The sequence below is a fragment of the Aulonocara sp. 'chitande type north' Nkhata Bay genome, linkage group LG20 (genome assembly GCF_057382095.1).
Source record: "Aulonocara sp. 'chitande type north' Nkhata Bay isolate Kocher_YH1m ecotype deep benthic linkage group LG20, A_spYH_male_GT1.1, whole genome shotgun sequence".
Classification (NCBI taxonomy): Eukaryota; Metazoa; Chordata; class Actinopteri; order Cichliformes; family Cichlidae; genus Aulonocara; species Aulonocara sp. 'chitande type north' Nkhata Bay.
In genome coordinates, this window is record NC_141363.1 from 36,885,090 (window position 1) to 36,912,997 (window position 27,908).

The 27,908-nt window shown below is 38.7% G+C and overlaps 1 protein-coding gene across 1 annotated transcript in view; it reads left to right on the top strand.

The window, feature by feature from the left end:
• The first annotated feature begins 2,680 nt into the window (after positions 1-2,680).
• The window catches only part of LOC147306217 (uncharacterized), a 31,100-nt gene continuing 5,872 nt past the window's right edge, over positions 2,681-27,908 (top strand). The window contains exons 1-17 of the mRNA XM_086277004.1: positions 2,681-2,967; positions 3,048-3,099; positions 3,357-3,500; positions 3,592-3,750; positions 4,396-4,578; positions 4,675-4,842; positions 5,313-5,342; positions 5,873-6,028; positions 6,142-6,309; positions 6,612-6,641; positions 7,416-7,571; positions 7,685-7,852; positions 7,981-8,600; positions 8,709-8,761; positions 26,446-26,558; positions 26,683-26,901; positions 27,661-27,865. Of these exons, the coding sequence (XP_086133130.1) occupies positions 2,818-2,967; positions 3,048-3,099; positions 3,357-3,500; positions 3,592-3,750; positions 4,396-4,578; positions 4,675-4,842; positions 5,313-5,342; positions 5,873-6,028; positions 6,142-6,309; positions 6,612-6,641; positions 7,416-7,571; positions 7,685-7,852; positions 7,981-8,600; positions 8,709-8,761; positions 26,446-26,558; positions 26,683-26,901; positions 27,661-27,865 (2,774 nt within the window). The 5' untranslated portion in view covers positions 2,681-2,817. The remainder of the gene's footprint in view (positions 2,968-3,047; positions 3,100-3,356; positions 3,501-3,591; positions 3,751-4,395; positions 4,579-4,674; positions 4,843-5,312; positions 5,343-5,872; positions 6,029-6,141; positions 6,310-6,611; positions 6,642-7,415; positions 7,572-7,684; positions 7,853-7,980; positions 8,601-8,708; positions 8,762-26,445; positions 26,559-26,682; positions 26,902-27,660; positions 27,866-27,908) is intronic.

Genomic DNA, 27,908 nt, shown 5'->3' on the forward strand with positions numbered 1-27,908 from the left:
ACCACTGCTGTACATATAAACTTTATTTTAATGCACTTAGTATGTATTGCACAACACAGTGTCTTTGTTTCAAAGTCTGACATAATTAGGGATGGGTATCGAAACCCGGTTCTTGTTGAGAACCGGTTCCCACTGTTTCAATTCCTTGAAATTGTTTGCCATTTTTGCAAATGATTCCCTTATCGATTCCAGTTACCGCGAATGATGTCACCACGTTGCGGAGCGTCATTTACCTGTCAGGAAACACGGCGCCTAAGCAGCTCAAACGCTCAAATGTTTTGTTATACTTTATGAGAACAGGGCAACTTGCAATACTTGCAAAGTAGATATTTCATTTAAGGGAGGAAACACTATGAATATGCAAAAGCATTTGCTCGCGATGACCTTAAATGAATGTCATGTTTTTAACCCTTTCAGGCTCAAATTAAGTTTTTTGTTGCTAATGCACAACCAAGTCCTGCAGTGGTACTTCTGAGTAAAACAAACTCATAAAATATGTATGTGGGGTAATCAGATTGTTAGTTTTTAACTGTTGCAAATCGGCAACGCCTGCCTCGAGACGGTTAATTCCGCCCCGGACTCGTGAATCACAACCCAGCAGCAGCGGTGACGTTGCACGTCCTCTCCCGTTAATGCAGCAGGTAAATAATCAACTAACAGTGCATATTATGTTAGCGCGATCTGCCTTATTACAAAACCTGCCATTACTGTGTGTTGCATTTAGGTGACCATGATGAGAGAGGCTCTCTCTCATCATGGTCAGAGTCTGGCTGGCTCAGATGCTGGCAGTTCTCGCTGCAGTCTACGGGTAGTGTCTCCTTTCAGGCCAGGATAGACGAATGTCACCGAGCAGTGACTAAGTTTGAGGTAAAAGGCTTGCACTGTTAGGAGTTGGGTTCTGGTTATGTGGTGTTTTTGTCTGTATGTGTTTTTTGGTGCCTCCCTTTTTGTATAGGTAGGCGGGGCAGTGAGTCACTGAACCTGGCACACCTGTTAATCATCAGATGCAGTAGCGGTTTTTGATACGGGCAACACAGGCGGTTGCCTCCCAGTCAACACACATATGTGGGGCCTAAATAGGGAGCAGCAGGGCTAATATTTGGGGCCCACTTGGGAAACCCAACTAGGGTCCAGCTAATTTTGTCCTCAGTTTCCATGGTGGCCCCAAATGTGTTTTCCTAGATGGGTTTATGCTGGGTCCGAGATAAGCCCCAAATCAGGCCCAGCCAACAAATGAGTATGGGGCCCAGATGGGTAGAAGCGGGTCTGATGGTTGGGGCCCACTTGGGCTACCCACCTGGCACCCAGCTACTTTTGTCCTCAGTTTCCATGATGTCCCCAAATGTGTTTTCCCAGATGGGTTAATGATGGGTCCCAAATCAGCCCCAGACAACAAATGAGTATGGGGCCCAGATGGATAGAAGCAGGTCTGATACTTGGGGCCCACTTGGGTTACCAACCTGGGACACAGCTATTTTTGTCTTCAGTTTCCATGGTGGCCCCAAGTGTGTTTGTCCAGATGGATAATGAAAGTAAGCTATAATTTAAATCACCTGTACAACAAAGCCAGTTTATCTTTTTTTCCCCTACAGTTTATAGGAAAAACAAATGCAGCAAACCACAGCTTCTCACTCATTCACCAATCCATTGGTCCTGAAAGAAATAAAATAAAATAAAAAATTTGTGCATTTTTACAAACAAAATCAGATTTGCGATAGTACTGGAGTTGTTTTGGAGGTTGTGCTGTTCAAGTTGTTTGACCTCCTACATTGAACTCTTTGAAGACCATGAGTATTCATGGAAACAGAAAAGCTATTTACAAAAGGATTTACCAAGTAGGCACTCAAAAATACATACATGAGGTGATCAGGGGAAGTGGAGACACATGAGGACACAGCTGACTAGAATGAAACATAATGACATTAAAGGGGAGAGTAAGACTAAACACGTAGTACAAAGAAACACAAGACCTTTCAAAGTAAAATAGGAGCCATGGGGACACGAGCCAACAGGGAATACTTAACACAGGGATGACTACATAAATGGATCTACTAAAATGGCCTGTATTTATATAGCGCTTTACTAGTCCCTAAGGACCCCAAAGCGCTTTACATATCCAGTCATCCACCCATTCACACACACATTCACACACTGGTGATGGCAAGCTACATTGTAGCCACAGCCACCCTGGGGCGCACTGACAGAGGCGAGGCTGCCGGACACTGGCGCCACCGGGCCCTCTGACCACCACCAGTAGGCAACGGGTGAAGTGTCTTGCCCAAGGACACAACGACCGAGACTGTCCAAGCCGGGGCTGGAACCGGCAACCTTCCGATTACAAGGCGAACTCCCAACTCTTAAGCCACGATCGCCCGTACTAAACAAGGACTAAAGAAACCTAGAAGCTAATACCAAAGAAAGAAACAATGAATATCAAAATACAAGGAAAACTCAGAACGCTGGGTCACACGACCCAATACCGTGACACAACTGTGATAAGAAAATTAAAACTATTTTCTTATCTAAGAACAGGAAAGATTATTGGCACTCGAAAATTCTCATACTGTATATAGACCATCAGTTTTTTGTTTTTTTGTTTTTTTGCTTAGTATTACAAGTTGTTGACTTTGACAATGTTTGAAGTTAAACATTTTTAAAACTCTGTTTGCATGCTAACAAATAAACATTGACAGGCTGGTATGATCCAAATACATTTAAACAAGTTGAGCAGCACATTATCTGGAAGGCAGAAAACCTTTTGCCTTCCTGTTGGCTCCCATTTACAGAAGGAATGCCAGCAGCATGACACCGTGAATAATGACTGATTTTATTAAAAGGACTTGTGTTCTTTTCTCTTTAGTTAGGATGACATTACGAAAGGTCTCGTTATGCATCGTTATTCTCCTAGTCATATGGAACTGTCTTAAGTATGAGAGACACAGAGAGTTTCTAAACGGCTTCTTTGAGGTAAGAATAAAAATGAATGAATGTATAATGATGAAAAAATACAGTGAAACAAATCATTTTCCTCCTGGATTTTCTTCCAGGAGTTAATGAGTGCAGAAGAATCCAGCATTCATCTAAGACAAAAAAGAGAAAGTGAGTAAAATTTTAGCAGTGTTACTACAACGTAACACATGTTTGTTGACTAATAATATAATTATATAATAATTGTATTTATTAAAAAAAAACATGCTTTGCAAAGTGCTTTGAAAAACTAGACGAGGGAGGATATTCAATGAACAAGCAGAACTGAATAGCAATAACAGTATCTGACCAAGTCCAGATTATCAGTGTTATCATTGCTTTATGGTTTGTTTGGGTTTTTCTTTTTTTTTCTTTTTTTTTACCTTTAGCTTCATCAAATTCCACTGAGTATGAGTTCCAAGCTGTTATAAGCGTCTCAAATCTGGAACAATTCCAGTCGATACTGAACACTCTCAGTTTTCCTTTATTGATCAACGCCACTGGTGAGATTACAAGCATTAATACAACAACAGGTAAAACATCCATTTATGTTGCATCTCCATTGCTTGCCAATCTTATTCACTCAAAGTGTCACATTGAACCATTGTGTTGTGTTCTTCTCAGTGTGTTCACCAAACATAACTGCAAACATAACTGGATACCAGTGCACATGTGAGGAGAGCTTTGCTTGGTCATATAACAAATGCATTGACTATGAGGCCTGTGATGCCATCGTTGGTGATACGTGTGGATGCATTAATGGACTTCCAGCAGATCAGCAACCCAGGTAGGACTAGGCAAACATGTATCACATGTGATAGGTAAGTAAGTATGTAATGTAAATGTAAGTACATTTATCCAGCATATGTAGTTAGACTGAGGTTTCTACGTCTGTGTTCTGTGAAAGGATTTAATAATGTAATTTTTTTTAAAGTGTAAAGGATGTTGATTTGAATTCTATCCTAAAGCCATAACTTTGTATAAAAATGGTAAATGGCCTATATTTATATAGCGCTTTACTAGTCCCTAAGGACCCCAAAGCGCTTTACATATCCAGTCATCCACCCATTCACACACACACATTCACACACTGGTGATGGCAAGCTACATTGTAGCCACAGCCACCCTGGGGCGCACTGACAGAGGCGAGGCTGCCGGACACTGGCGCCACCGGGCCCTCTGACCATTTGTATGAAATTTGTTTCAAAGGTTCAGTTGCTGTAGTCGCAATTTTCTTGTTTACGAGAGATATTTAAAATTTATGAAATGTTTGAGAAATGTTTTCTCAGTGTCAACACTAGCTACACCAACAGCTATATCACTAAATGATATATCACATGTAATTTAATATACATGTGATATATGTATTTCACATGTATATTATATATATAAAGTTGCAACAGAAGTAGAAACATCTTAAATAAATGGGGTGCTTGTTTTTTGTCTCCTCTACAGTGCCAGTGGAGTATGATATAGACTTTAACTTGCTCTTGCCAGTATCCAGCCTGCCCCCAAATTTCATTGATCTGTTCAGAAACTATGTGGGAAATTTGTCATTCCCCAAAACCATCACTCAGTCTTTAATAATTGAAGACTTGAACTTCACCACATGTAAGAATTTTGTACTCGGACAGATTTAAATGTGTTCATACTCTGGTGCATGGTTTATGAGGTGTGTTTTGTCATTGTTTTGAATGACTTTAACAGGGTGCTATCCAAACTCCACCGGAGGAATGCAGTGTCAGTGTGAGGACCACTTTGGTTGGTCATGTGAAAAGTGTGGCCTATACGGTGCATGCAGTAATGTCACCTCACAAGCCTGTGGATGCATCAAAGGGGTTCCTCCTGATGGAGAGTTCTGTGAACCAAACGCAAGTAAGAAACTTGCAGCTGAAGAAATAGAAGCATTTTAGAAGCATATTAAAGAAACATTAACAGATCTAACATTGCGTTCAAAATCCTTACTGACATTGCTATGACATAACCAAAAGTTATGGACTTCCTCTGAGTGGGGAGTTCTGTCAACCAATCACAAGTAAGAACTGCAATTGTCTAGCTGTTGGATGAACAGACTACTTCCTTTATCAAATAGATGAATGAACTTTTCAACTGTCTGATTACCTAACATTGTGTTATGAGAGTGATTAGATGATTAGACATTAGATATGAATTGCTCTGTGGAAACACACTGCAATTAATTCTATACTCACTGTATTAAAGAAACATTAACACACCTAACACTGCATTCATTATCCTTGCTGACATTTCTATGACATAACCAAAGTCATGGTGTTTAGTTTCTGGCTTGAAATTTAAATAATTAAACATGTAATGTTATTCCACAGGTGTCGCTCCTTGCCCAACACCACCTCCTGGTATGACAAACATCTTTGTTATTCATTTGTGGAAGCACAGTTCAATTCATTCTATACACACTGTATTAAATTATCTGATTGTTTGTGTTCAAAGACACAAATGATCTTGTTATGTTTAATTTGTATTTTGGGTGTGTTATCAAATATCAATATGTAAGAAATTATTTTTACAATGGAAAGTGTATACAATATGTTATTTAGAGAGAAAAACGTTGAGGCCATCAATTTGGCAACAAAGAAAACACTTTCAAAAGATATGGCTACTGTTGTGCTTTAGCTCAGCCGCTGCTAATTTTCTAAAACTTACCAAGTAGCTTTTTAGGCATTGACCTAAACCCATGTGTTGGTAATGGATAAACCTGGACAAGTAACATACTTTAATAAGTAATGCATTCTTAAATGATAAAGGTATTTGAAAATCTGTAACATGCATGAGTCGAACTTGGGTCAGTTTTACATTTTCACGTAAATATAGTTTCCCATCATTGCAACAGTTGTATGTGATGGATTTCCCCTTTTCTCCTTCACAGCACCAGTGGACTTTGATATAGACCTTGAACTGCACATCCCAGCATCTAGTGTGCCCCAGAATTTCAGTGTTGTGCTCAGAAATATTCTGAGAAATTTCTCCTTCCCCAAAATCATCACTGGGTCTTTAACACTGAAAGACTTGAACTTCACCACATGTAAGGACCTGATCTTATTTGACTTCCAACACTCCAACACATTTAATGCTGTTCATATGGTGCTGTATGACTTGTGAACTGTGTTTTGTTATTCTTTTAAATGTCTTGAAAAGGGTGCTATCCAAACTCCACTGGAGGACTCCAGTGTCAGTGTGAAGACCAGTTTGCTTGGTCATGTGGCAAGTGTGATGAGTACAGCACATGCAGTAATGTCACCTCACAAACCTGTAATTGCATAAAGGGATTTCCTCTGAGTGGGGAGTTCTGTCAACCAATCACAAGTAAGAACTGATATCATCTAGCTGTTGGATGAACAGACTACTGCCTTTATCAAATAAATGAATGAACTTTTCAACTGTCTGATTACCTAACATTGTGTTATGAGAGTGATTAGACATTAGATATGAATTGCTCTGTGGAAACACACTGCAATTAATTCTATACTCACTGTATTAAAGAAACATTAACACATCTAACACTGCATTCATTATCCTTGCTGACATTTCTATGACATAACCAAAGTCATGGTGTTTAGTTTCTGGCTTGAAATTGAAATAATTAAACATATAATGTTTTTCCACAGGCGTCGCTCCTTGCCCAACACCACCTCCTGGTATGACAAACATCTTTGTTATTCATTTGTGGAAGCACAGTTCAATTCATTCTATACACACTGTATTAAAGAAACATTGACAGATCTAACACTGCGTTCATTATTTGCAAATTCTTTAAATGTGACACACATTTATACATTCTTATTCTTTAAAAGAATACTGTACAGGATGTTCTAAACATCACCTCTATTGTTTCTTTGTATGCCTGAGATATAGTGTAAACTCTTAAAACATAAAAAATTGTATTTGAAGAAACACCAGACGAACTGAGCATCCCAGTCTCATGGCAGTTTGTGAAGTCATCACTACAGAATTATCTGATTGTTTCTGTTCAAAGACACAAATGATCTTGTTATGTTTCATTTGTATTTTGGGTGTGTTATTAATTATCAATATGTAAGAAATTATTTTTACAATGGAAAGTGTATACAATATTTTATTTAGAGAGAAAAACGTGGAGGCCATCAATTTGGCAACAAAGAAAACACTTTCAAAAGATATGGCTACTGTTGTGCTTTAGCTCAGCCGCTGCTAATTTTCTAAAACTTACCAAGTAGCTTTTTAGGCATTGACCTAAACCCATGTGTTGGTAATGGATAAACCTGGACAAGTAACATACTTTAATAAGTAATGCATTCTTAAATGATAAAGGTATTTGAAAATCTGTAACATGCACGAGTCGAACTTGGGTCAGTTTTACATTTTCACGTAAATATAGTTTCCCATCATTGCAACAGTTGTATGTGATGGATTTCCCCTTTTCTCCTTCACAGCACCAGTGGACTTTGATATAGACCTTGAACTGCACATCCCAGCATCTAGTGTGCCCCAGAATTTCAGTGTTGTGCTCAGAAATATTCTGAGAAATTTCTCCTTCCCCAAAATCATCACTGGGTCTTTAACACTGAAAGACTTGAACTTCACCACATGTAAGGACCTGATCTTATTTGACTTCCAACACTCCAACACATTTAATGCTGTTCATATGGTGCTGTATGACTTGTGAACTGTGTTTTGTTATTCTTTTAAATGTCTTGAAAAGGGTGCTATCCAAACTCCACTGGAGGACTCCAGTGTCAGTGTGAAGACCAGTTTGCTTGGTCATGTGGCAAGTGTGATGAGTACGGCGCATGCAGTAATGTTACCTCACAAACCTGTGATTGCATAAAGGGATTTCCTCCTGATGGAGAATTCTGTGAACCAGTCACAAGTAAGGACCTTGTCGTTTTTATAACAAGATGTATTTTTTTTATTCACTTTAAATTCATCAAGTTTGCGTCATGAGTGTTCTCCGTGTCACTAAAACAATATAAGGAATTCTTGAATGTTTCTCCACAGATATCATTCCCTGTCCACCAATGCCAAACACAACAACACCAGATCCTACAACTACAACACCAATGCTAAACACAACAACACCAGATCCTACAACTACAACACCAATGCCAAACACAACAACACCAGATCCTACAACTACAACACCAATGCCAAACACAACAACACCAGATCCTACTACTACAACACCAATGCTAAACACAACAACACCAGACCCTACTATAACAACACCAATGCTAAACACAACAACACCAGATCCTACTACAACAACACCAATGCTAAACACAACAACACTGATTCCAAACACAACTACACCAGATCCTACTACAACAAAACCATTACCAACAACTGCACCAACACCAATTCTAACCAATACAACAATTCTGATGCCAAATACAACCACACCAATGACAGACACAACAACAACACGGGTTTCGAGTACTACAAGAGTGCCAACTACTACAACCACAGCGATGTCAACTACAACAACAACAGCAAACACAACTACTACAATAACACCAACTACTGCTTCTGTTACAACAGATCAATTGACCATAAATGTGGAATTTAGTGACACATACAATAATCCAAACAGTGTTTTTTTCAGAAATGTTAGCACTGCTGTAAGTCTCAATTAGCCCCATCTTTGTGTCATTCAATTTTCACATAATCTCAAACTACTCAATTCAGGTGGTTTAATTCATGTTTGGCAATGTCACTATCTCAAACAGATTCAAGCAGAAGCACAGAAGAACAAAATCACAGCACAATTAATTAAATTCCGGTAAGTCACATTATCTTTTTTAATATACCAATCCTAACAATTGTTTCTTTGTTTAGGTTTTTTTGTTTGTTTGTTTTTTTACAGTTGTTACAGTCTTTGAAAAGTTTCTCCTCTGTGTCAACACTGCAAGTCAAAAGAAAAAATCATTATGTGGCTACCTTGAAGCTTCTTAACATAAATGCCCTACAAAAAAGGGATAACTACAACCTAAAGTTCCACTACCCATGAATCACTTACACACACACCATACTGGCAAAAACATCTAGTATAACATCTGTATAATCATCACCTTATACAGAGGCAGACTGAGACTCTAATACAGGCCAAGAACTTGACTTACAGTTTTTTACAGCCGCTAGGACACATTTCTCAATACTTAGGTCACTTTTGCAAAACTCTTCACACAATTCTCCTAACTGACCTTCAGCTTGGCAAAGCAGTTCATTTCACATTCAAAATGCACTACAACTACCAAAACACTTTATTCAGGTCTCAAATAAATTCATTCTTCCAGAACACTAGCAAAGGTTGACAGCCGACAAACACACTTTGTCACCCACAAAACAATGACCTAAAAAACACTAGCAACATGTAGCATTACACAGTGTTTTCTTGTGTAAAACAAGGACACATCTCTGTTTATAATTTCAATATATGTTACTGGAATGAATTAGACATCATGTAGAATTCGTCAATATTTGTTTATGTATTTTTAGTTTTTTGCACTAAGTAATCCCAAAATACAAGAATTTGTATACACACCATCCACTGATACACATACAATAGTAATGCTAATCTACTCGGTCTTCTCCATTTGGCCACAGGTTCCCATCCACATCACATCTTATGTCATCTAGGGCAATACACCTAGGAAAGAATCTTCTGGCATGCCAGAATTGAAGGAGTTGAAAAATTGAAGGAGTAACACCTGTGTAGATGTTCATCTACAATGAGAATCAGCTGTGGCTGGTTAAACTGCATTTTTAGATTTACAGTTTTTTCTGATTGCTTAAGCACATTTTTTGTAACTATTGGCTAATTTTGCAAAACTCTTCACACAAATAAGAAAACCTGTCACTCAATAATCAAAACATTGTAGTTCTCTTGCAAAAGCAAACACAGCTAGATTAACTCTTCATACCTTCGTAAAAATGGTGTTTCCGTATCAAACAGTACACACAAGCCATCATCTACTAAGCACACAATGCGCCAACTGCACATTGATGGTATGAATACAAAACACATCTGGCTTTTGCTTTCTCTGTGCACAAGGTAGGCTATGTCAGTTTGAGCTCATACTTCTGTCATAGATCCATAAGCATGGAGGGATCCAAACTTCAAGTACTGGGCCCTGTGCTTCGTACGTCGCTTACTACATCCAAGATCAAATGAAACATCCAAGACCAAATCATCGCGCTAACTCTGAGCTCGCTATTCCGGTTCCCCGAACACACCTGTTGTTGACGATTAGTATAGCTGGATGAAGTAATGTGAGATCACTGGGTGGCCCAACAGGGGCTACGCATCGATAGTAGAAACATTGATCGGCAACCCTTTGATTGGTCGGCGAAAATGTCGAAGGAGCGCGCTCGGTATTTTTCGGCAGCAGAGCAAGAACTCTTGAGTGAGGGATTTCAGGAGTTTCAGAGTTTAATTAAAACGCAAGGGAACACTGCAAAGGCTGCAAAAGCAAGGAGAGAGGGCTGGCAGAAAGTTGCTGACAAATCAAACTCGTAAGTAATTCAATAATAACAATAATAATGGAGTGGATTTATATAGCGCTTTTCAAGGTACCCAAAGCGCTTTACAATGCCACTATTCATTCACTCTCACATTCACACACTGGTGGAGGCAGCTACGGTTGTAGCCACAGCTGCCCTGGGGCAGACTGACAGAAGCCAGGCTGCCATATTGCGCCATCGGCCCCTCTGGCCAACACCAGTAGGCGGTAGGGTAGATTTATCATATCACACCATATTATCCAATATTATATTACATTATATTATATTATAATATGTTATATTATATCCCCTTTCACATGAGAGCCACAACAGGACCCACTAGAACATGGGAACAAGTAAAAGTGAAATATAAGAATATTCTACAGAATGGTAATATTTATCACTTATATTGCTTGTCGTCTCTTGGAAAGAGACCCTGGAATACTCTGTTTGTTTGTTCATAACAGCAACCAAGAAAAGGGCAGAGCAAAAAAAAAGACAGGTGGTGGTCCTGCACCCCCTCGTCAACAAGTTGGTTAAGTGAATAATACCCTCACGGGAAAATCGATATCTCTCTATGAGCACACTGTCGCGCTGAGCTAAAGGATCCTGTCTGTCCCGCAATATACGCTGAATTCTGAGGACTCTCCTTATCAATCTTGCACCTTCCGCAATGGGTTGCTCGCGTAAACGGACAGGATATGACTGCGACAGACTTCCCAAATCCACCTTCGCTTTTATAGCCGTGGTCTCTCATCTTGATTACACGAAGTAATTTACAATTACTACTCTCAAATATGAATTACATCTGTAATAATCACATACATGTAATAGAATGTTAATAGTACATTTCCCTTTTTTAGGGAATGACCTGTATGTATCTGTGTGAAATCAATAAAAGGATCAAGTGCTGCATTATCTTTAGTTACATTGATGTTATTTATTTATGGTGAAACAGTGGTGGAATATCGCTGTTGCTTTCGTATGAATGACGCGGACATACCTGCGTGGCCGCGATCTAATCCTGTTTACATAAAGTAAACCTGCTCCCCAGCAGGTTTACGCTTACGGCTCTGTTGCTATGACAGCAAGTCCCGGATGGGCTTCGGGGAACCGAACGATCCAGGATCACGCGAAATCGTCAACAATCTCATCCAGCTAACTCACTTAGCGCGGTACGAAGAACAGGCCCCTGGTGTTTATTCAAACACATCAAAACAAACACAAGTGTTTATTTCCAAGTATAGGATTATTTGCAATCGCCATAATGACTATATGGGTTACTTGGTCTGCAGTGAACATGCTTCCTCTGCCCCAGCATCTGGTCATCTAGCAATTCTGTAAAGTAACAATTTCAGTATTTTTACATCAATGGTATTGGTGTGTTTCTCATTGGCATATGGCAGTGCTACAAATCTTTGTGCGAAGTGACTGTACTAACCGATTCTCATTTCAAGATGTCCTTATAGTGCTTGCTACAGTGTAGCGGCTCGAGTTAGGCTGGACCCGTTGGCCAGCTACCCTCAGGGTCATTCCACGGTTGATTACATGGTCCACTATTGTAGCTCTGATGTCATCAGCAATTCTATTTCTTACTCTTCCTACCCTTCCTCTCCCCCCTCCTCATCTTCCTCTCCCCCCTCCTCATCTTCCTCTCCCCCCTCCTCGTCTTCCTCTTGCTCCTCCTTGTCCTTGTCATCCTCTTCATCCTACTTCTTCACCTCCACGTCCTCTTCCTCGGCTTCCTCTACTTCTCACTCTTTCTGCTCCCTCCATTGTACTCCGCACACACAGCTTACCTGTATTATAGTGCTTAGGCTGATTGCAAAGTGAACTAATTATCTAAAAAAGTTTTCACATGTGAAAGTGTGCCAGACAGTTGGCAAATTAGTGTTAATGATAGCCATACATGTGTATACTTTTGCTAGGAGTGTGTTGGAAATTTGGTAATTGAGTGTTGTGTAGTTAATTGTGCCTACAGTTTTGCAAAGTGTGTGTTACAAAATTGCAAACTGAGTGCAAAGCAGTTTTTGTGCTTTTAGTTTTGCAAACTCAGTGAGTGGTTTTGCTGTAAGTCTGAATAGTTTTAGAGATTGTGCTACAGGAATCACAGTTAGGGTTTAAGCATTCAGAAAAAACTGTAAAGAATAATATAAGTTTCTACATGCTCCAGAAACCTTCAGATAAAACTCAGCACTTTTCCTCGACATTTTGCCGCAACATTTCAAAGAGCCGTAAAGTAAATAAACGGCAGACGTTTCATGCATACGCAGTACAGGAACGTAGCTTTTTCAGTGTGGATGAAAACAACTGAAAATGATAGTGTGGACGCGGAGTGTTTCTAGACATAAACACCGTTTTCAAATTTATCCAGATTAGTGTAGACGTAGCCTAAGCTGGTGGTGAGGAAATTCACGTAAATCTAGATGAGGCAACCCAGGAGCAATCATAAAGGTAGGCACATTCAACTGCCACATCTATAAAATCAGTTTTCCTGAGTCATCTATGGACTTGGTGAATAGCAAGGTTAAACTTTAGTGCCCAGGAAAATAGGTCCCAGAGATCTGTTAATTTTAAGAGCTAGAACAACCTGTAAGAAGCATTATGAGATGTGATATTCATACCCTAGTTTTACTTTTGATGCTTCACAAAGAGTTAAAAGAAAAAAAAGGATTGTCCACAATATTAGACTTTAAATGGAGATTGGCATTTGCTTTGCCATGCTTAATCCTTCAGTGCTCCTCACTTTAAAAACAAAGCAGATGGAACATTTTGAGGAAGAGTTTGCTCTCTAAATGGTTCATCTGCTTGTGACAAAATCCGGAGAGCAGTTCTTTATTAAGAGAAACATCACTTTATACGCTTTCACAAACTTTACTCTCCCCTTTCCCTAGTCCTGTTGAAATCACTTTTGACCCAAATGACACCAGTTGCACCATGCTTAAATCCTTTTTTTACTGTTCATCGTGACCTTTGTACAAAAACACCTCCTATTCATGATACTATTGCACTTCATTCATTCAGAATCATTACAGAATGATTACTTCCACTTATTTTGTTACATTTATAATCCTGAATTTTAAGAAAATAACCATAGCGCAAACAAATTTTATATATTCCAGAACTCCATACTTTACCAATAATTATACGGCTAAAGATTCAGCACCTTATTTAGACCGACTCAGGCGGATGAGGCTTTGAGGATTTCAGTCTCTTCAACAGTCAGTCGTATACAGTTTTTCTGGCAACCACCAGAGCAAGATCGTATACAGAGAAGCGTTATTAATCACTCCAGTGCTCTTGAGTCTACTGGCAGCATGCTTTACACCACCACATCCTACACTTTGCATTGCAATTGATGATGTAAGGCTTGGCCATGGAAACCCATTCCATGAAGCTCTCTACACATTATTCTTGAGCTAACCTGGAGGCCACATGAAGATTAGACAGATTTGTCTAAGTATCTGACAAGTCATTGGCTGTAACAATTGACTCTGCTGAAACTTGGCAACATCCGAGCACTATTTTATATTACCCATCACATAAAATCCCCACTGATTGTTTGCCACTAATAATTGTCTCTAGAATATTCAGTACTAAGAAAGGTTCACAGCTGTACCATTCTAGAATTCACTGAGAATGACCCATTTTTTCACAAATGCTAGAGTTCAAATTCAGATTTTATTTGTCACATACACAGTTCAACATGTAGGGAAATGCTTGCGCCCAAGATTTAAGTGGGGGAGTGAAAACCTTTGGCAATATTGTGTATCTAGTGAGCGACAGTTCTCTGTAATAAATAAATAAATAAATAAATAAATAAATGAATGAATGAATTTTAAAAATGCATTGCTAATATCAAAGCTCAGAGGAAAGTGCCCTAACTGCTTTGAGCAGATAGGAGGGAAACAGCAACTCAAATAACCACTTGTTGCAACTAAGCAGTGCTGGGGAGTAACGGAATACATGTACCAGCGTTACGTATTTGAAATACAGAATATGAGTAACTGTATTCCATTACAGTTACCATTTAAAATGATGATATTCAGAATACAGTTACAAATAAAGGAATTACACAGCGGTCTTTTCCTGTTTCATATGTTAGGCAATGCCCTCTCTATTTTTGGTAATTCCACGCCAGTGGAAACCCAAACAAAAATGCATTAAGAGGATCTAATGCCTGGGTCTCAATCTTGCAGCCCATGTCACCCCTACTTGCGGCCTGCATAATGACATGAAGAAATATTTTTCAAAATTATTATTCAAAAAATTATTTAACCCACTGGGGTCGACGGACACGCCGGCACGTCAAAATCGCATGACCAATTTAAGATGAAACAGCAACAAGATGCAGCAACCCAGAGTCTCCTTTTCAACCAATACCAATACTTTGTTCAAAAACTTAATGTGTTATTGTATTTCAAATTATAGCTTCATAATGATTACAGGACATCAGACTACTTGTTCTCATTGTTTAGTTATAAGAATAATCACATAGAAATTAAAAAACCTGAAGTTGTGTGTTAATTGACGCTATTTGAACACGTATATCTTTTCATTTTACATGTATATACTTGCCTGGATATTTCAACAAAAACATTCAACATTCACACTTTCACTCATTCACAGAAGTGCTCTGCCACACTACAAAGGCAATCAGGCAGCTAACTGGGGAAAGGGTAGTGTGCCGTGACTTATGAGATGAAATCTCTGAACACATTTTAATCACCACTATATCACTGTGATTGTGATCACTGTGATCTACATGTGTTTTGAAACTGGGTTTTTGGCGACCTGGTATATGTCAGTGTTTCTGTCTGTAGAGCACACAAAAAGGTTCAGACATTTTTCATTGTGCATGGTTGAGGTTTATTTTTTCCAAAGGAAAAAAGGTCTACATATTCAACTTGAACGATAAAAGCAAAGTATCGATCCAATTTCCTTTCCTTCCTTAAACAGCTCCATTTCCTTCCAATTCACCTCTGTGTCAATTTCAAGATCCTGCTTCTTACTTTCAAAGAGCTTCATAACCTCGCTCCTCCATATTTATCTGATCTTCTCCATATGTATGCCTGACTACAGACCTGTTGGGTCTAACACTTAAACGCCGCTGGCTCAGAGACCAATCATTTGTGTACGACCACAGTGCTTTTTGTCTTTTACTTGCTGCAAGGGGAGCCTGAGCTCTTCATCTGATCTCAGCCAACTCCAAACTCTGGGACCCCTCTCACAGTCCTTTTATTAACATCAGTATTTACACAAACATCTCATTAATCATGCGACAGATAAGACACCCACCTGTGAACATGGGACGTGTGTGTCTGCGATGTGTGAGCATGTGATGTCACCAATATCCTCAGTCACCCCATATATGGCGTAACATTTTAACGAACCAGTGTTTAGAAAACAGAGCTGAGCATTCTTGCTAAAGATCTAATCACCTTGCTAAAGATCTAATCATCTTGCACAATGACAACCATATTGATGCACAATTCTCTAACAGGACTTTTAGTTGCTCTGCCCCAAGACTTTAGATGCACTTCCACCAGCTCTTCAAACTACAAACTCTCTCTGTACTTTTAAAACACGTCTCAAAACCCATCTATTCAGAACTCCATACCCTTTTATACTTGTTTATATACTTTCATGCTTGTTTTTTTTTTAACCTTATGTTTAAATTTTGTTTTGCTATACTTTATTATATTGTATTGTTGTATTATTGTAAGGTGACCTTGGGGGTCTTAAAGGCACCTATAAATAAAATGTATTATTATTATTATTATTATTATTATTATTATTATTGTTATTATTAATAATAAGGCAAGGCAAGGCAAGTTTATCTGTATAGCACAATTCAACAACAATGTGATTCAAAGTGCTTTACAGAGACATTAGAAACAAAAACAAATAAAAAGCATGATTTAAAATTGATTAAAACAAGCAAACAAACAAACTAATTAACAAACAAACAAAACAGTATATAAAATCAAAACAGATAAAATCAGAACAATAGATAAAATCAGTAGTTAAATGTAAGTTTTGAAATTTAAGCTTAAAAGTTTTCTTCTACAACATCAGCTGTAACTGCTGCTACTTCACTGATGAACAGTTTAAGCACACCATTAACACGGAAAATAAATTATCAATAATCCATTTTAATAGCAGAAGTCTGTATGCCAACTTCAACAATATAAAGGAATATCTAAATGAGTTGGCAAATCCATTTGGAATTATTGCCATTTCTGAAACATGGATCAATGCGGAGAAAGGAATGGACTTTGGACTGGAGGGATATGAAGTGAATTTTGTAAATAGAAGGAACAAGAGTGGAGGGGGAGTAGCTGTGTATGTGGATAAAAACCTAAACTACAAGGTGGTAGAAAGTATGACAACTGTAATTGATAATTTACTAGAATGTATAACAATTTAAATTTATAAGGAAAAAGAAAAAAATTTAATAATTAGCTGTATATATAGAACACCTGGCTCTAGTATTCAAGTATTTAATGACTTCATAGAGGAAATATTCTCTAAAACAAATTGTTACGTTTCGGTGTTGTCAGTGTTTTGTTTTTGCGTGACTGTTATGTATTTCCTGCTTTACTTTGAAAGTCTGTGTTATTTTAGTGTGTTTAGTTTACATTTTTCCCTGTCTCGTCAGTTCTAATTTGCCCCAGCTGTGTTTCCCTCCTGTTGTCCATTCCCTGATTGCTCCTTCTATGTATTTAAGCCTTGTGTTTCAGTATGTCATGGTCGCGATCTTCCCCCCCCCCGTTGTAAATAGTTTGACGTCTTGTGTTTGGGGATGTAAATAAATGTGGTATCATGCTTTAAATTTCGTTTTGGGATTTTGGTGGAGAGCCTTCGTGGTTTTATTTTTCCTTTATTTTTCCTTTTTTTCGTGTTGCACTCCGGTTGCCTAGGCCGGGGTGTAACATATGGGGGCTCGTCCGGGATTGCTGGAGGGTCCGAAGGAGGGACAGCTTCGGCCTTCTGTCTTCGCTGGAGGGTCCGAGGACCGCTTCAGCCTCCGTCTGCCTTCGCTGGAGGATCCGAGGGACCGCTCCAGGCTTCTGCAGCTGGTGGGCTGCGTGTCCGTGTGTGCAGCTGGTGGGCTGCGTGTCCGTGTGTGCAGCTGGTGGGCTGCGTGTCCGTGTGTGCAGCTGGTGGGCTGCTCATCCGCCTTCGCTGGAGCGTCCGAGGGACCGCTCCAGCCTTCATCCGCCTCTGCTGGAGGGTCCGGGGGACCGCACCAGCCTTCGTCGTCTGCTGGAGGGTCCGTGGGACCGCTCCAGCCTCCATCAGCTTCGTCTGCCTTCATCCGCCTTCGCTGGGGGGAGGGTCCGTGGGACCGCCCCAGCCTTTGTCGTCGCTGGAGGGTCCGTGGGACCGCTCCAGCCTTCATCCGCCTTCGCTGGAGGGTCCGTGGGACCGCTCCAGCCTTCGTCGTCTGCTGGAGGGTCAGTGGGACCGCTCCAGCCTCCATCAGCTTCGTCTGCCTTCGTTTCAGCCTTCGTTTGTCTGAATCAAACATTTCACTTGGGGTTACATGTTTGATTTTTGGGTGGGGGGAAATGTTACGTTTCGGTGTTGTCAGTGTTTTGTTTTTGCGTGACTGTTATGTATTTCCTGCTTTACTTTGAAAGTCTGTGTTATTTTAGTGTGTTTAGTTTACATTTTTCCCTGTCTCGTCAGTTCTAATTTGCCCCAGCTGTGTTTCCCTCCTGTTGTCCATTCCCTGATTGCTCCTTCTATGTATTTAAGCCTTGTGTTTCAGTATGTCATGGTCGCGATCTTCCCCCCCCCCGTTGTAAATAGTTTGACGTCTTGTGTTTGGGGATGTAAATAAATGTGGTATCATGCTTTAAATTTCGTTTTGGGATTTTGGTGGAGAGCCTTCGTGGTTTTATTTTTCCTTTATTTTTACTTTTTTTCGTGTTGCACTCCGGTTGCCCAGGCCGGGGTGTAACAAAATCAAAAAGTTATGCTTATCTGTGGTGATTTTAATATTGACCTGTTGAATCCAAAAAAGCATAAAATGACTTCCTAAACACTATGTACAGTTTGAGTTTACATCCTAAAATAACCAGGCCTAGCAGAATTACACCACATTGTGCCACCTTACTTGACAATATTTTCACTAACAATATGGAAAACAACATTGTGAGCGGATTATTAATTAATGACATCAGTGATCACCTACCAGTTTATGCAGTTTATGACACTAATTATAAGAAAAATCAGCATGAAGAACAACTGAGATACAGACGTGTAAGGACAGAAGAAACTATGTGTCAAGAACCGAAGTTCAACACACAAGCTGGACCCAGGAGCAGAACACACACACAGCGGTACGAGAGAAAAAATAAACTTTATTATAACTGAGAGTATCCCGGGAGAGTAGAAGGGAGAAAACGCACGGAACCAGAGAAACCGAGGGACCGGGAGAAGAATCGCGCAGGAAATGCCGAGAGAGGGACCGTGGGAGGCTGAAACAGAAAAAGAAAAAAGGATTATTGGGGTGCGGGTAAACCGGCAGCATACGAGGGGAGGTAGTGTACGCGTCTTACGATGATAGCGGGGCCAAGGGAACCGGAGGGAGGGGTGAGGGTCCGTGGGGAGAAGCTCCAGAAAGGGCGAGGCGGCTGGGGTTGATCGTGATCCAAATTCTGGACAGGCAGGTGGACAGGCTGGTGACTCAAAACACGCCGAGCAGTGATCGCTGAAGGACGATTACGGACTGGCGTGGAGCAGCAGGCTGGGCAGGATTAAATGGTCCACCTGGTGATCGCCTGGGATGGGATGCAGGTGTGGAGTCAGCGGCCACGCCCACGGGAGTGGGCATCCCATCAGCACCTCAGACGCCGGGCCGCGGACCATGACACTATGACTGCATTTAAGAACGATCTATTAAATCAGGACTGGGACAATGTGTACAAAGAAGCTGATATTGATATTGCATATGGCATATTTTTAAGAATATTCATGGAGTTGTACGATAAAAACTGTCCAACAATAAAATACAACAGAAAGCACAAATATTCAGATAGACCATGGCTCACTAAGGGTTTACAAAATGCATGTAAAAAGAAAAATACACTCTATAGGGAATACCTAAAACAAAGAACAAAAGATGCTGAAAATAAATATAAAAAATACAAAAATAAGTTGACCAATATTATACGTGTATGTAGAAAGGAGTATTATAGTAAAATATTGAACAACAATAAACATAATATGAAAGGAATATGGGATGTTTTAAACGGTATCATTAAAAATAATTCTGGACAACAAAGTTATCCACAATACTTTATCGATAATGGCAATATTATGGAAAACACTGCTGATAAGGTCAACAGCTTTAATCATTATTTTGTAAATATTGGACCAAAACTGGCAGAACAAATTCCTGAGTCACTGCCATCAGTAGAATGTAGTGAAAACCTGATTGATAGGAACCCTAACTCAATGTTCCTCACATCAGTGGAGGAAAAAGAAATAATTGACATTGTACACATGTGTAAATATAAAACATCTACTGATTGTAATGATATTGACATGAAAATCGTCAAGAAGGTCATTGAAGGAATTGTAGGACCTCTAACATATATTTGCAACTTATCATTTCAGACGGGAAAAGTGCCAAACAAAATGAAAATAGCTAAAGTTGTGCCGCTGTATAAAACCGGGGATAGACGCCACTTCACAAATTACAGGCCTGTTTCTTTACTACCACAATTCTCCAAAATCCTAGAAAACCTGTTTAATAAACGATTAGACAAATTCTTAGATAAATATAAATTACTCTCTGACAGTCAATATGGATTCAGATCAAAAAGATCAACATCTCTGGCATTAATCGAATCAATTGAGGAGATTACGAATGCTATAGATCAGAAACAGTATGCAGCTGGAGTATTTCTGGATCTCAAGAAAGCATTTGACACAATCAATCATGACATATTAATTAATAAACTGGAACGGTATGGGATTAGGGGGGTTGTACTGCAATGGGTGAAAAATTATTTAAGTGACCGGAAACAATTTGTGAAGCTGGGTGTCCATTCCTCATCATGCTTGGACATTGCTTGTGGTGTTCCACAAGGCTCTGTACTGGGTCCAAAATTATTTATTATTTATATAAATGATATTTGTAAGGCATCTGATATATTAAAATTTGTATTATTTGCAGATGACACAACTATTTTTTGTTCTGGGGGGAATCTAAAGGAGCTGCTGGATACAATTACTTCAGAAATGTGCAAAATTAAAAAATGGTTTAACAGGAACAAACTATCGCTAAATCTAAGTAAAACTAAAATTATCTTATTTGGGAATTCCCTTAGAAATGCACAAGTGCAGATTCATGTAGATGGTGTGGAAATTGAAAGAGTACTTGAACATAAGTTTCTTGGTGTGATTATAGATGATAAATTAAACTGGAAGTCTCATATAAATCATATACATAACAAAATTTCAAGAAGTGTCTCAATCTTGAGTAAAGTAAAACACATTCTGGACCACAAATCACTCCACATTCTCTATTGTTCCCTGATTGCACCGTATTTGAATTACTGTGCAGAGGTTTGGGGCAATACTTACAAATGTTCGCTATCATCAATCTTTATATTACAAAAAAGGGCCATAAGGATAATCCATAAAACTGGTTACAGAGATCATACAAATCCACTATTCTTAAAATCAAAAATTCTAAAATTCACAGATCTGGTTCATTTTCTCACAGCACAAATTATATATAAAGCAATAAATAACCTGCTTCCTGACAATATTCTAAAAATGTTTTCTAAAAGGGAACGGGGATACAATTTGAGGGGGGAATTAAATTTAAAACATCCTCGTATCCGTACAACATTAAAAAATTTTTGCATCTCTGTGTGTGGAGTGAAGCTGTGGAACAGACTAAGTAAAGATATGAAGCAATGTCCAAGCATGGCGCAGTTTAAAAAGCGGTTTAAGGATACGGTTTTTACAGGGTACAGGGAAAAGGTAGAGATTTGATAGGGTGTTCTTGTCTAATATTTTCATGTGTGTGCGCATGCACGGGTTTGTTGGTATGGGTGTATATATATATATATATATATATATATATATATATATATATATATATATATATATATATATATATAATTGTAGGCTGTGTATCCTTGAGGTGTTAATGGGGTTATTGAAAATGTGTATATGTGCGTATGTGTGTATATACGTATTAGGGGTGCAACGATACACAAAATTCACGGTTCGGTTCGATACTTTGGTGTCACGGTTCGATATTTTTTCGATACAAAAAAAAAATGCTCATGCCTTTTAATTTGTCATTTATTAAAATTATAAATATATATTTTAACACAAAAGTACAGTTTTTAAATTTAACCCTAACCCTTGTGCGTGTTGTTTTTTAGCTCGTCATATTGCAGCCACAGAAATTCTTTTGTCCATGAAACCATAAAGCTGCACTTTCTTTTTGCCTTATAGTCTGATTTGTCATAACTTCTCCGTTTTGTGGTAAGCTTTTCTTTGGCTGTCACTTCTTCACCCTGACCTGTCTTATTTGGCTCAGCAGAACTAAAATATATATCTGTCTGTGAAGGTTCTCAATCATCCAGGTCATCGTAGTGAAATATATATCCTGCCGCACTCACATAAGCTCAGCGATTCTCTGCGCGATCAACCTCTCACATGTTTAAGCTGCGGGAGATTTCACTTGTCATGTTTGCATAGTAAGCTAACAATTAATAAGACGATGTCAGAGGAATTGGTGCACAAATTATCATCACTCACAGATCAGTGCTGTCGCTCTCTATACACAGTTCGCGCGATTGCAAAGTGAAAGCAAAAAAACAAGCGCAAATTCAAACACGATTTCAATATGTCACATATTGACAGTGGCTCACCCAATGACATAATTACCCAGCTACATTTCTGAAAGAATGCAAAAGCATTGACATATATTTTTCCTTCCTACAATAGCCCGACAGGCAGGGGAGAGATAGCCCCGGGACGTCGGGCTAGCGATATTGCGAGCCCTGTATCTGATTGAGGAATCACTCATCTTTGGAAAAGAGAGTCTATTACAGAGAAATGTCTCTTTCCAAAATAAAAGCTATACTATCCGCTTCTTCTGGGCTATATTCTCAGCTAGGGCTGCTCAATTAATCGAATTTTAATCACGATTACGATCTGGGCTTTCAACGATCATTAAAAATGACTGAGCCGATTATTAGCCCCTCCCTCATTTATCCGCGACACCTTAAAGGCCGGTCCGTGAAAATATTGTCGGGCATAAACCGTCCGTGGCGCAAAAAAGGTTGGAGACCGCTGATTAAGACGACCCGAGGGAAGCTCGGAAAGCTAAGCAGAAGTTATTTGGAGAGTGACTGCCGTTGGTTGAAAAGAGAGTTTAAAAACAAACTTCAGTGGTGTTGCACACTATTTTATATTATTTTTTTAAAGTCATTGTTAACCCTTTAAAGCCGGTCAGAGCTGCACGCTCCGTTTTGTGTAACTATTGTTAAATCCCTGTAGAACCTGAACCATGTAAGCTAGCGCAATAATTTGTTTTGCATATGAAACCGGAGGAGTTGTACTTACATCTGATGCCATCAGCTTGTCCTCGGTCACGATTTCCTTCCACATATAGCTTTGCAAAAATTGCATAAAAAGCGCTTGCAGGAACAAAAGCATAATATTCCAGAAACACGCTTTGCCGTTCCTATCAGCTGTTCGTAACACTTCCCACAGTGAAATGATGCACCTGCTGTTTTCTTTGCAAATTTGCATCATAGGATTGTTTTTTGTTTTTCCTGCAGTGTATAAAAATTGCTGTATCTCCAAAATAAAACTATGAAGACACTCAAAATAAATTTCCTGTGGTGGGAAACTATTTTTTGCAACTTTATTGTATTTAAAGTTTTGAGGGATAAACCTCTTAAATTTCTCCAAGTAGAAATATATGTAAACAAAACAAAAGCGATTTTCAATTTTTTTTGTAGTTTATTGCACTTTTTTGCAATTTATGTAATTACTATGGACTTAATGCATACATATTATTAAAATATTGGCTATAACAGTTGTATTGATGTATAGCAACTTGAAATGCTCCCACAAATGGCACTACAGCATGTAAAAAAATAATATAAGCTCTGGTGGACTTGGTTCTATAGTAGGTCTTAAAGGGTTAAATAAATATCGTCAAATAATCGTGATCTCAATTTCAGTGAAAATAATCGTGATTATCATTTTTGCCATAATCGAGCAGCCCTATTCTCAGCAGCATATTAAACATATCAGGTCTCCATAAGGAGAATCCTGTGCTAACAGCTGTCTAAATGACTCGGCTAAAGTTTGTAGCATGCATGCTTGTTGTTTTTGTCTTTGCACTAGGATGATGTCGGTGTAAATGTGCAGTCATATTCGTTGTGTTCCCACTAGTGCTTTCAGGTTAATCTCGTTGAAATAACCTTAACGCCACAACACGGCAAATCTCCGTTAACGAGCTACCCTATACAGAGGGGCTAGACGGCCAACATGTTAACGAGCTAACTGCGCTAACACACTAGCTCCCACCCATGTAATTGAGCATTGCATGGCACATCCAACATACTGTTTTACTTTAGTCCATGACTCGCTTACCTTCAGGGTCATACGTCACATGAAAACCAAAATAATTCCAAACGCCAGATCTGAATGAGGGTGGGGAGGTCCACTTCTGTCTCGCTAGCTTGCCCTGCGCTCTTCCTTCTGACGATGCTGTCTGTGTTGAGTGCTCAGTGAATCTGCGTTCGACTACTCCGCCTAGGCTGCACTCTCGAGCCTAGGCGGAGTAGTCAAATGCAGATTCACTGAGCGCTCAACACAGACAGCATCGTCAGAAGGAAAGTTGATAAAATAAATTACAAATTTTGTATTGTTCTTTTTTTTTCTCCCCTTTGGTTTTCTTTCTTTCTCTCCCCCTCGTTCTTTCATTCTTTCCCCCTGTCCTATCCCACAGTCATGTCTGTCCCGTTTGCAACTGAAAATAAAATAAATTCATAATTATAATAAAGGTCAATCAAATGGACCAATATGATGATCCACTTAAAATAAATCCTCTTGGCATCTTTCTTGGCCTCAAGACAACAATTCTGATGGCTATAGATCCAAATGGGACACAAAAAAAAAAAAAAATTGAAAAAAAAAAAAATTGAAAAAAATTGTATTGTTCGATACATATGGGTACCGAACCGAAAGCACTGTATCGAACGGTTCAATATCGATACGAATATCGTTGCACCCCTAATACGTATGTATGGATAGATAGAAACATATATGTGTATATATTTAAAAAAAAAAATAAAATTACACATAACATATAATGTAATTGCAAGGAGGTATTTCTGTAGTCTATTGATACTAGATAGTGGAAAAGGGGTGGGATTGAATAAGCTTATGCTTCTTCCTGCTCCTTTTTGAACATGGACGTTATTTGGAGTTGTGGTTGCTCGTTTTCCTTTTGTTTGCTTTGTTCATTTGTCTCTTTTAATTCTATTTTTTTTATACTTTTTCAACATGTTCAAAATAAAGATTCAATCAATCAATCAAAGTGTGGATTTGGTGCTTTATTAAAATGTAGCTGAGAATAGGTGAGTCTTCAACCTGGATTTAAATAAACTGAGTGTTTCAGCTGATCTGAGGCTTTCTGGGAGTTTGTTCCAGATATAAGGAGAATAAAAGCTGAATGCAGCGTCTGGTTCTGACTCTGGGAACTGATAAAAGACCAGATCCAGATGACCTGAGGGATCTGGAAGGTTCATACTGGGTCAGGAGGTCACTGATGTATTTTGGTCCTAAACCATTCAGAGCTTTATAGACCAGCATCAGAACTTTAAAGTCTATCCTCTGACGGACAGGCAGCCAGTGTAAAGACCTCAGAGCTGGACTGATGTGGTCCACTTTTTTGGTCTTAGTGAGGACTCGAGCAGCAGAGTTCTGAATGAGCTGTCTGACGGATTTTTTAGGTAGACCTGTAAAGATGCTGTTACAGTAATCAAGCCTACTAAAGATGAATGCATGGACTAGTTTTTCCAGGTCCTGTTGAGACATCAGATCTTTTATCCTTGATATATTCTTGAGGTGATAGTAAGCTGATTTTGTTATTGTCTTAATGTGTTTTTCTAAGTTTAGGTCTGCATCCATAACTACACCCAAATTTCTCGCCTGGTTTGTGGTTTTTAGGTGTATAGATTGAAGTTCTCTGGTGACCTGTAATCGTTTTTCTTTGGCGCCAAAGACTATTACCTCAGTTTTGTTTTTGTTTAGCTGGAGAAAATTGTGGCACAACCAGTCATTAATTTCCTCAATGCATTTACCAAGAGCCTGTACAGGGCCTTGGTCTCCTGGCGACATTGTGATATATATTTGTGTGTCATCTGCATAGCTGTGGTAGTTTATTTTGTTGTTCTTTATAATCTGTGCCAGTGGGAGCATGTAAATGTCAAACAGAAGGGGTCCCAAGATGGAACCTTGGGGAACTCCACATGTGATACTTGTCTGCTCAGATGTGAAGTTACCTATTGATACAAAGTATTTCCTGTTTTCTAAGTATGTTTTGAACCAGTTTAGTACAGTTCCTGAAAGACCTGCCCAGTTCTCCAGTCATTTGAGTAATATGTTGTGGTCATAATAATAATAATAATAATAATAATAATAATAATAATAATAATAATAACTTGATTTTACCAAATGGTAAACTACTAACTCGTAAATTGAAGAAAAATGTGAGGTTTTTGGAGAATTCTTTTTAAGTTAAGTATAGTGCAAAGCTATTTAGGGGATTGGATTCCAAGTGCTAGTAGACTGAAAATATAAAACTATGACTCAACTATCATTGACTTATCTGTAGGTGTGAGAGTGAAAATGTACATTACATGCCAGAAATGTTAGCGTTTCCAATCCTTTTCCATATTATAGGAGTGGAAGCACCATCGCTGAATATAATGTCACTGCTGCTACTACAGTCATCCAAACACTAAACAATGGAATTTTTGACCAGCTAGCAAAAATCTACTCTATGATATCAGATGGTAAGCACTTGTCTACATTTGTGATTTTATTCAATTTTACATATATGTTTAATGTCATATCAAAAAACACATGAGATCAGATGATTGTTTAATCATTTTTTTATATTTATGTTCATTTTTATAGAGCCACGTTTTCTGGATTTTAAAATTGAAGGTAGTGGATTTTGGGAGGATAAAGTCAATGTAACATGTGGCCATCCACCATTGGATCTCTTTGGTACTGACTGGAGAGCAGAGTGGAGACGTGATGGCAATGTCATAGTTGCAGATGGAGTACATACCATTTCAAAAAACAACAGTCACTCAGTCTTATCTGTGTCACAGTTCATTCGTGCTGACAGTGGTAAGAAGCAAACAACTGCATTCCATGGGGAAATTCACAAATCATATACATTTAAAATGCGAGTGCAGTCTCAGCATTTTTTAGTGATTCAGCAAGTGCAATTACAACATTCTGATTGGCTTAAGGGTAAAACTTGTTTGGTTCAGAAAAAAGCATCACATGTATCTTTTATCATAACTCTTTTACGTGGCCTATCGACACAATTTAAAATCTGGTATATAGTTTGAAGTCCGCACTTCTGACCCAAGTTGAAATGGAGTCGCTGGGTCGCTGCAACCCCAGAGGGTTAAGGAAAACGTTGTTACTGCAATGGAGCAATCAATATTAGTGCAGAAGGACTGAAATCATTTGATTTAAATAGTTAAACCATTGCTGTTGCACAAGCCTTTCTCAAGAGAAAGAAATACCAAATTACAAGTGCCAGTGTAAATGTGTACTTGTGTGAACACAGATGTCAACTAATTCATATTAGAAATCCTATTTAAATTTGGAAATAAGTGGTTGCTGAGCTCTTAATAATATAACAGTAAAATAAAATGTTGCTAGACAGAGAATGGTATTCTTGAAACAAAATGGAGCAAAAACTCGTTATCAGCTACATTATTGCTTTTTTGTAGGAAACACTGAATCTGCATAGGAGAACCAGCCATATTACAACTGTATAATACAGAAATAAGTGACACTGTCAACCCATATATTATTATTTTTGTTTGGCAACACTATTTTATTTATGTTTAAAATAATTTACTTTCATTCCAGGAAATTATGAATGCAGGCTCATACGGGAAAAGGATGAATCATTTTATCGCCAACGATCCAATGGAGCCTTCACACTCAAAGAGAAACCCTTGATCAGAGTGGACCCAATTCAAAAATTTTTGAATTGTAGTGGTCAAAATGTGCCACTAAGCTGCACTGTCAACAATGACTACAATATTAATTTCACAAACGTGAATATTAGCGGTAAATCTGAAACAAAGAATCAACAAAATGCAAATCAGCTATTG